Source organism: Pteropus medius, unplaced genomic scaffold (genome assembly GCF_902729225.1).
Source record: "Pteropus medius unplaced genomic scaffold, Ma_sr-lr_union100, whole genome shotgun sequence".
NCBI classification, from domain to species: domain Eukaryota; kingdom Metazoa; phylum Chordata; class Mammalia; order Chiroptera; family Pteropodidae; genus Pteropus; species Pteropus medius.
Window position 1 is genome coordinate 29,558,482 of NW_024349800.1, and position 10,086 is coordinate 29,568,567.

Consider the following 10,086-nt stretch of genomic DNA (forward strand, 5'->3'; position numbering starts at 1 on the left):
TGCTAAATATTATCACTTTTAATGCTTTTTACACATTACAAATAAAAACAGCTTTCAGAAACATGTATTCTAAATATTGGCCCAATTAGTTTTTATCAAAATTTAGTATTATGGGATCATGTCCTGTCGTCTTCACAAATGTAACAAAGTCTTCAGGGCTCAATCCCATGGTTGCAGCATTGGTCATTGGATGAAAGTACACCTTTTCATGTCCACCTTCCAAAAAAGCAGAATCCAGTACAAATTTCACATCTCCATCATCACAGAAGAGTGCCAGGGGTGTGGCACAGCCTTGGCCAACTTTTAGTTTTTCTAGCATGGCTGTTTCATCAGCAAACCGCAGATTTCCACTCCCAACACCTAACTGCTTGGCAAGATCATTTAAATTAATTTGTCTATCATGAAGAACTGTCACCAACCAATAGCCCTTTTTCTTTTTGTCTTTAAGAAATAAGTTCTTACTATGGGCTCCTTTCAAATGTTGGATATGAGGCATCATTTCTTCAACTGTAAATACCTGTAAAATGTCATATGAGAAATTATATGCATGTATACAGTTATATGTATTTTTGCTTGCTGGGTGAAAACAGCAAGGTTAGGAAGTACTCAACACCCTGGATTTCACTGGTAGAGAGACCCATTACCAAATAATTATAAGCACTTACTATCTCAATTCCTCATATTAGGACCTCAAGTAATGTCTCTTGGGTCAATTCTCTATTCCAGTGTGCTGGCCAAGCCCTGACATTCCTAAAATGCTTTTTGTTTTTAAACTTTTGGTACTGAAAGTTCATAGCAGCCCAGACTCCTATTTCCTAAGCATTCTGTTACATCCAGACCAGGTGTCAACCTTCAATCCACAAATATATAACCACGGTGAGAGTGAGGGGGCAGGGAGTGAGACCCTAGACTAATAGAGAACATCAGAAAAGCTGGCAATATGCACAGATAAAGAAGGGGAGAGTATGTGGACTATAGGGAAGGAAGGTCAGAGAAAATAAGTTTTCGTGATAAATTGGCAAAGTTGAGTGAAACTGAATTTTAATGTATTTCTGTACCCTTTGAAAAATACCATATTTAGCTATTATCATTAGCTGTTACTCAAGCCTTGGGTAAAAACTATGTCCCTAACCACTGAAGTTACACATTGGTTCTTCTAAGTATTTGCAAATCTTCATATCTATACGCTAAATCATGTTTAAAAAAAAAAAAAAGCCAAACTCTAACCTTGGTGTCTCGCTGTATGCATGATGCCTGCCTGATAAATCGTAGGCACTTCAGAGACGGTTTACTGCTTGGTAACTTTACACATAAAGTGGACACACTGATCAACATCCCACACCAGTGTAAAGTGCTCAAGTTCTCAATATGTTGTACTAATCAACGTGGAATGTTACAAAATCACGCCAAGAGGAAAACAAGTTCTCTCGAAAGGCCTTTGATATTCCTGTCAGGTCTCTTTCAAACTCTAGAACCCGGGAAACGCCCTAGAACGGACATTTCTGCGGCATATTACTCCTGGGATAGGTGGTTTTGGCGGCCTCGCCCCTTAGACGGTGCAGCGGGGCCTACCCACTCCGAAGGGCCGGGCTGTCCCGGCAGGAACTCCTCACCTCCGGGTGCTCCACCACCTCCGTGCGGATGGCGAGCGCGCCGAGCCGCTGCTCGAGCGCCGCGCGCAACTCAGCGCCTGCCATGCTGCTGTCGTGGTCGGCGGGAGAGACTCTGGGAAAGGAAGTGCCCGGCTTCCCGGGAGGCCGAGGCGGAAGTGCCTGGAAAGACTAAGTCCGCCGCCGGAAGCCCAGTGTCGGCGCCTTGCCGAGGTGGGCGGTGCCATCTTCGCGCTCCTCTCCTTGCGGGTTCCTGAAAGTTGTCGGCGGAGACAGCCTTTCAAGTCTGAGTTCCTGTCTCACGGGAGGAAGGCCCCTTCATTCTCGTGTTTTTCTCCTAACCCTGCTTCTGCTTCGTGGGTCCAGTACATCTGCTCTTTAAGTAGAATCAGAGCCGGTAACCAGGTTCAGTTTAGGGAGCGTTGACCTTGTTGAGTGTCTGACCTCCAGTAGACACGAGAGATGAAGCGGGCAGAGACTCCTCACCTCGTTCTCTGGTCTTGGAACTACATTGCTCCCACTGTTTCGGTACTGGAAGCCACCTATAGGAGGTAGCCTTGTGAGTAACGTGTAGTTGAGACCATCTGGACATTAGGTAACCAAACCATATTAAGTCCTCTATATAAACTCTTAAGAATCTGGATGGAGATCTCATCTTGCAGCCAACCGAGACAAGCTGCCTAAGTAAGTTCCCTTGCTTATTAAACCCGTCACCTACCAATCTGGAGTGGCCTGCCTCTTAGGGTTACTGCTTGTACTCTGTGTAGGGGGACCAGTTCCTGATTTCACCAGGAAAACTCCCTGAGGTTGCAAACTCCCTATCCTTATAGGACTTACAACTTTTAATTTATAAATTATAATTTTACATTTTACCTTTTCCGAAAATTAGTTTTTGTTGTTATTGATCTGTGAATAATTAGCTGTGGCAACCAAAACAACTTTTTCAGAAGCCCTTTACCTACCTCTTGGTGGGCTGTTTTCCACTATTCTGCGAAACCTTCACTCCTTGAATGAGATCTGAACTTTCACGTTAGGGTTTCATTTAGACTAAGCCTCAAGTCTCAAATTAAACAGATATTCCTAGGGACATTTCACTATTTCATATAACATAAAACGTGTGTAGTAGATGACAAGTCATTTCTGGGGTGCAAATTGAAGGCCTGGAAAAGGAAGCCTCTTAAGACTCAGCAAAGTGAGTCCTCATCTGTATAACATCCTTGACAGAAAGTGTGAAATAGGAGAAAATCAGGTCGGACTTCACAATTTCACCCAGAGTTGGCCTTGGATAGCCCACAGTAGGGGACTCTCACCTAGTTTAGAGGAGGCAGAGTAGATCAAGGGAGGCCTCTCTGAGGAAGTGAAGCTTAAACTGAGATCTGAAAGATGAATAAGAATTAAGTGGACAAAGAGAGGAGAGAAGGGTGTCCCTGGTAGAGGAAATAACATGACACTGTGTGCAAGGATGCAAGGAAGCAAACCAAGGAAGCAGCATTGAAAGACAGTGTGATTGACCTGCAAAGAGCAAGAAGAGGGAGACATGGCTCCATTTCCCACACAGTAGAGCTGGAAACTAAAATTCTCACTTGCTAAAAATACATTTCTTGAAGGGATAATCTCTGGCTAATGGAACTGTGGGTATTTTTAATTTTTTCTTTATTTTTTCTGTATTCTAAAATATTAAAAATATTAAGCATATATAATTTTTATAATGGGGAAGGGAAATCAATAAGTTACTAAAAATAAATGTAAACCAAGTCTGAAAAAGATTAAAAGATGTTATTAATATAACAAATATAAGGTAATATAAACCAGGTCTTCGCAACCAAGATTACATGAGAATGTTTTCAACAAAGACTTCAAAAGAGAAGAAAATTAGATGTAGAAAAGTTATTAAGTGGGCAGGCTGAATTAAATTACCTCCAAATTGAAATATGAGATAGATGAATACATTCAGTTTTCTTGCCTGGGAAAATACTGGTTTCATATAACATAAAACGTGTGTAGTAGATGACAACTTGGTTAAGCAGAGAAGTAGCATTCGTTTTCTTTTGTTCACTTTAAACATCATTTAAAATTGCATGGTCATAAGGAAGGTTTACTTCGGGTAGGAATTGTTTCCAGACACTACTGTGATCCCCAGGCACAAGGTGGAGCAGCAATAACTGTACTTAAGGAAACCTTGCAAAGGGAGGCCAGGTCAGCAAGGCATGCTATGAGGTCCCTTCAAACCAGTCTTAACTTTGCTGACCTAGTGAACTCTACATAAATGAATGGAGCCTTACAGTCAATTTTATTACATGATCTATAGGCAGTTCTCACAGCAACCCAAGAAAACTATACAAAAGTACTATTTTTTCCTATTTTGCATATGAACGGGATATTTTCAAGTCTAGCATTTCAGAATAGTTTAATTGAATTAGACTTATGGAAACTAGTTTGGATTTTTTTTTTTTTTTTTTTTTTTTTACGGTAAAAAAGAAAAGTTTTATTAGAAGAGAAAGTACATTTCCAGACATGGAAGTGGGCCTGAGCAAGGGAAGCGTGACTCAAAAGGCCTAGTTTGGAATTTCTGTCCTAGTCTTACTGGCTAAAAAGAGAAATTTCATGTGATTTTAATGCATTAAATTACCTTGTAAGTGGAATGTATTTGTATAAATTTTAATAAAAATATAAGATTGAGACCAGAAATCACAGATTTTTTTCCTCTATCCTTGCTGATTTGATTTACCTATTTATAGCAAATGCCGATTTGAGTAAATATTAATAAATACATCTTTGAAATGTATTAGATGTAATGTAAGAACAAAAAGGGCCAATTCAGTCAGAAACAAACTCATATTTAGTATTTCTCCAAAATATAATGTAGCTTTCTTTTTTTTAGTATAAAAATATTGTTTAATGTTATTTAACAAGTTACATAAATTTATTTTTAAAATGTTTTAAAATCATACTTTTAAAAACATACATGTTTATTTAAAAAATCAGACCATGGAAAAATATACAAAAAGATTTAAGTCACAGGTCTTTACATATATTCATATCAAATATATTATGTGTATATATACTCTATATAATTATATAATGCTGTTTATTTCTAATTTTATCTGTTCAACACAATTACATAACATACAATATTTTTTGATCTCCTTTTTTCACCCGATAGGTATCTTTCTATGTCAGTAGAGATCTACATTGTTACTTATAATGGCTCTATAGTATTCCATGTATTTACCCAGCTCCTCATTTGGATATTTTCTAATGTCCAATGATTTACATTCTAAAAATTTCCAAATTTTCCATATTATTACAAATAAAGATGTGATAATTATCTTTTTCTATATCTGTATATCTTTGCATGATTATTTCATTTATTCCTTAGAGTAAATTTCCAGAGTGCAGTTACAGAGTATAGACATTTAAATTGATAGCTGTGGCCAGTTGCCCTCCAGAATGGTTTCATCAATTTATGGTATGAGAACATTCTCTTCTCCACATCTTAATTAGCAATTATTTGATTACCAGAGTCAAGGCTATTAAATAAGCAAACATGCTTTTGCATTGTGTTTTTAAGATTTAGGAAAAATACCAGTATCACTTACATTTACTAATGGTAGAATTATGTATCTATAGACATTAAATAGCAACTTAATAACTTCAAGATAAAATATAAGCTCCACTAGAATTAAGTAAAAGTGCAGGGGAATGCAGTCATTTTTGTTTACTGTATTCACTGATGGCTCCTGAGGGAAAGAAAGATGAGTTGAGGTATGCTCAGTTATTCTCAAATTTAGTAAATCAAACCCATCTCCTCAGAATCTGAATGAGTAAGGGGGCAGAAGAAAGGCCCAAAATGCATGAAATGAGCTCTTTTCACAGAAAAGCACTTCAAGAGTAGGGAGGAATTGTTCCCAATTTACAACCTTAATTAATCAAGTATTGTGAATGTTTTCCCAGTTGTAGCTTTTCTTTTAATTTTGTTTTTAATAACTTGACAGTATAGACATTTAAAATATTTATGTATATATTCTAATCCAGATTTGCAAAGTGTAGTCCCCAAACCAACATCATTGTCATCATCTCATACGTATGGCATTAGAAAATCTTGGCACAGGGCCAGCAATCTGTGCTTTAAATAGCCCTCCAGAGGATTCTGATGCCCACTTAAATTTGGGAACCACCGGGCTAATCTAAGTTTTTCCCCCCTATAGTTTCTGGTTTGGGAATTATGACTAGAAAGGTTTCCCCCACCCAAGTTTATAAGTGATATCATTTACATTATCTTCTATTTTTATTTATCATTTAAATATTTAATTCATTTGGAATTTCCCACCACAAGAATATAATCTCCATGAGGACAAGAGTCTTCATCTATTTTATTTCTCTGTTTTATCCTAAAACTGTGATTAGTACATGATGGGCTCTTACTATGTATTTATTAACTATTGAATTAACTAATTTTGGTATAAGATGAGATACATCCTTTATAAAGCTTTCTTTGAAGCAATAAATATCAGGAAACTACAGTTGGCCTTTCAGTTAGTCTGGGTGGTTTAAAATGCCAATTGGCAATTTAAATCATTTCTTCAATTAAAAATAAATATATAAATAAATAAAAACAAAAAAAAATTTTAAAAACAAAATGGCAATTGGCAATTCTAAGTAGAATAAACTTAATCAATGTGTGCTCACTGGTGGTGTATAACGGTTGTAATTCTTAGTGGCATTACATTTTTGGCACTGCTCCTAAAAGAGAAATTTAAATCTCAAAGGACTCTTAGTTGTGTTAAGAAAAATTATCTAAAATTTAGAAATAGGCAAAGATATTACCGTTTGTGCCTTCAGTGTGTCCTGCTGGGTTTTGTTTGGCAGACACTCTTGGGGATTATCTGATTCTCCAGGAATGTACACCTTTGATTAATTTGGTATTTATTTTCTTTTAGTATGCAGATAATGTACAACTCTGTAAAGGTAGGTCTTAATGTATAAAAAACTGGTATTAATATAAGTGAATTTTGCCCAGTAGCAGTGCAAATGATTTTCGTCTCATAGAAAAGATAACCCCAAAAGTTCTAGCTTTATTGTGCTCCAGGATATTAGTCAATTTTGTATATTTATTAGCAATCTTATTCAATCATTTATTCTTTTAGCCACTGTAAATACTTGCACTTCCTAGTTCTCTTCAAATGAGGCTTACCAACTTGCTGGTTACATCATTAATGAGTCAAATACATCTTTAGACATATACTCACTTTATATTTGTTTGAGTCATATTTTTTATTAAACTTTTCAAAAATAATACTCTGAGTTTAACCTTCCTCATTTTGTAATAAAGATATTGAACACCAGAAAGATTGTCTTATTCAAAGTCTTAATTAAACTAGTTAGTGGAAGAGATGGGACAAGAATTAGGAGTAAGGAATGTAGGATGGTGAAAGGGTACAAACTTGTTATAAGATGAATAAGGTCTGATGATCTCATATATAACATGATGACTCTAGTTGATAACACTGTATTATACAATTGAAATTTGCTAAGAAAATAGAATTTGAATGTTCTCACCAAAAAAAGCAAAAAAGGTAAGTATGTTAAGGTGATGAATGTGTTAATTATGGGGGAATCCTTTTACAACGTATATGTATGTCAGATCACACTGTACAGTAAATATCTTACAGGTTTGTCAATTATACTTTAATAAAGCTGGAAAAAGTGAAACTAAAGACTTTATAGCAAAAACGTTTTTAAGAGATGTAATTTTATAAAAAGAAATCAGTGAAGTATAATTTGATGAGGCTCAAGAGGAAGCCCACAGAAAAGCTTTGTGTAATGTGGATGTCAGTGGTAAAGAGATAACCACCTCATTGCTGAAGAAAATTCAGTGCAGACATCTTTAATGAGTATTGGTATGGCTTTTATTAGAGGTTCCTAGAGATTAATGTCATGTTTTCCACAAGTACTATACAAAGTCATTACTCATTGTTTTCCATAAAGATAATTGTTGCTTTAATAGCAGCTGCAGTACTAACAGAAACACAAAGATTTACCATATACCATGGAGTACAGATTGATACCAGATTTAAGCTAAAAAATATTAATATTCATGTGTTCAAAGGTAAAATCTCAAAGCTGGTTGAGATCTTAAAGATCTTTAATTCAACTTCTTCAAATATGGAAGTGGTTAAGAAACAGCCTTGGAATCAAACATGAATTTAGGTCCTTCTCACCAATCACTAAGGATATGGCCTGGGTAAGTTACTTAACTTCCTCAATGATATGCAATACCTTTGGTTTGTTAAAATTGTGCAAAAATAAGACATTCAGTCTTGCAGCATTGAATGAGATGACTATAAAGCATTAAGAACAATGTCTCATTCATAGCACATCGAATTAATGATGGCTATTATTATTATTATTAAGATTTAGTGATTTTCTCCAAAGCCACACATTTAAAATAAATTCACCTTACCAAAATGTGATCTCTAGATTACCAGTTTGTCACTGGGAGTGTTTGTCAAATCAAAGTCAAAGAAAACTGAATCATCAGTGGACCTCAAACCTGCTAATGTGCCAAAAACAACTGCTGTACAAAATATTAAATATAAGAATATTTATATGACTAGTATGTAATTGGCAGTGAAAATATAGTTATGATTCTAACTATTACAATTTTAGATTGTCGTGATTCAGGTTCTCAAGTCTTTTCTAAAGTTTTAAAATTCCTGGCATTATTTCTCTAGCAATTTATATTGCAAGGTTTTTTGCTTTATTTTGTGAAGGCAATATATGACAATTGAAACAAAACAAAACAGATTTAATCTTGTAGTTTCGAACTGCCTTAATGCAGCCTTGATCAGCTTCTCTTTGGAAGATACTTAGTTCTTGTGTCATTCTTTATGATTTCCTCTTCCTAGAACAAACCCAGTGAGGTGACTATAGCTCTTTCTAGAACTGTTGTGCAGGAGTGTACAGGGCAGCAATTCACTGCTTGCTCCTCTTGTAGAAGGCTTTTACCCCTAATTATCACCAAGAACTATAGTTGGTCTAGAGAATAAAGTGACCTAGCTCCTTACGGGAACTTTCAGCCAAGATTTTGAAACGCAAAAAAAAAAGTTAGTAGAGGGGGTAAGTTGAAAGGCGGAACTAACAAAAGATAAAGCCATTTGCCAGATAGGCTGCAATACAGCTGCTTTTCTGTTTTATTTATTTATTTTTACTCTTCTTTGGATTCAATTTTCCTCATGAAGTATGTTTTATGACCTATCATGTCAGAGGTCTGAGAAATGGCTTTCACCAAGAATATGACAGTATGAAATATTATTTTTGGTTAAGTTGTAAAAACAAAAAGCAGCATTTATAGTATGAATCTCATTTATGAAAAACTATGTGTACATGTATACATAGAGATAAATGGAATAATGTTCACCAAAATAATAAAATTGATTGTCTCTGGAGATGTGAGATTTAGGATTTGATTCACTTTTTAAAAAAATAAACTTTTAATTTTGGAATAAATTTAGATTACAGGAAAGTTGCAAAGATAGTGGAGAGTTCCTAAATGCCCTTCACCTAATTTCCTCTATTGGTAATGTGTTATATTAACTATAATACATTTGTGAAAATTAAGAAATTAACACTGGGGTGTACAATTAGCTAAACTACAGACTTCATTCAGATTTCACAGTGTTTTCACTAATGTGCTTTTCTGTTCCAGGATTCTATACAGGCATTTGATCATCCTTAGTTTCTTACAATCTGTGATAGTTTGTCTTTTCTTGCATTTCATGACCTTGACAGTTCTGAAGAGTTCTGCTCAGGTAGTTTGTAGAATGCTCTTCAATTTGGGCTTGCCTGATGTTTTCCCCATGATTAGAGCAGGTTTATAGGCTTTTGGGAAAGATGCTATATGAGAAAGAGTGTCCACATTACAACATTTCAGGGGTTACATGATACCAACATGACTTTGCTGATTACATTCACCTTGATTAGTTGGTTTAGGTGATATTTGCCAGCATTCTCCACTGTAAAGTTATTAATTCCCTGTTCCATACTCTATTCTTTGGAAGCAAATCACTAAGCCCAGCCCACACTCAAGGTGAGGGGAATTAAGCTTTACCTCCTAGTAGAAGCTACAAAGATATATTATATGGACTCCTGTAGTATGAATTTGTGCCTTCTCCCACTTCATTCATTCATTCACTCATTTATACCAGTATGTACACACAAATACTTATTTGATACTTTGGGTTATAATCCAATACTGTTATTTTGTTAGTTAAATGTTCTCATCTTTGGCCAGTGGGAACTCTTTCAGGTTAGCTCCTCTGTTTTTTAAATTACCCTCGTTCCTTTTTTTTTAAGCCCTTTTATTGCTTCAATTTTCTACATTAGCATGTATTATCATCATGATTAGAAAAGCATCAGTTATTTTCACTTTAATATTGTGGAAAGAAATATATGACCCCTTCTTTGATGTTCTACC

At 35.5% G+C, this 10,086-nt stretch overlaps 1 protein-coding gene across 2 annotated transcripts; it reads right to left on the reverse strand.

Annotated features, from left to right (window-relative positions):
- On the reverse strand, nt 1-1,780 carry LOC120621636 (prolyl-tRNA synthetase associated domain-containing protein 1). 2 transcript variants are annotated; one of them, XM_039887146.1, is made up of 2 exons: nt 1,614-1,780; nt 1-517 (listed from the first exon to the last, which is right to left on the reverse strand). In XM_039887146.1, exons 1-2 carry the CDS (start codon nt 1,695-1,697, stop codon nt 86-88), a joined length of 516 nt encoding a protein of 171 aa, XP_039743080.1. In that variant the 5' UTR covers nt 1,698-1,780; the 3' UTR covers nt 1-85. The 2 variants fall into 2 exon arrangements, with proteins under 2 accessions (XP_039743080.1, XP_039743079.1); XM_039887145.1 differs by lacking the exon at nt 1,614-1,780 and adding an exon at nt 1,228-1,587.
- Nucleotides 1,781-10,086: the final 8,306 nt, after the last annotated feature.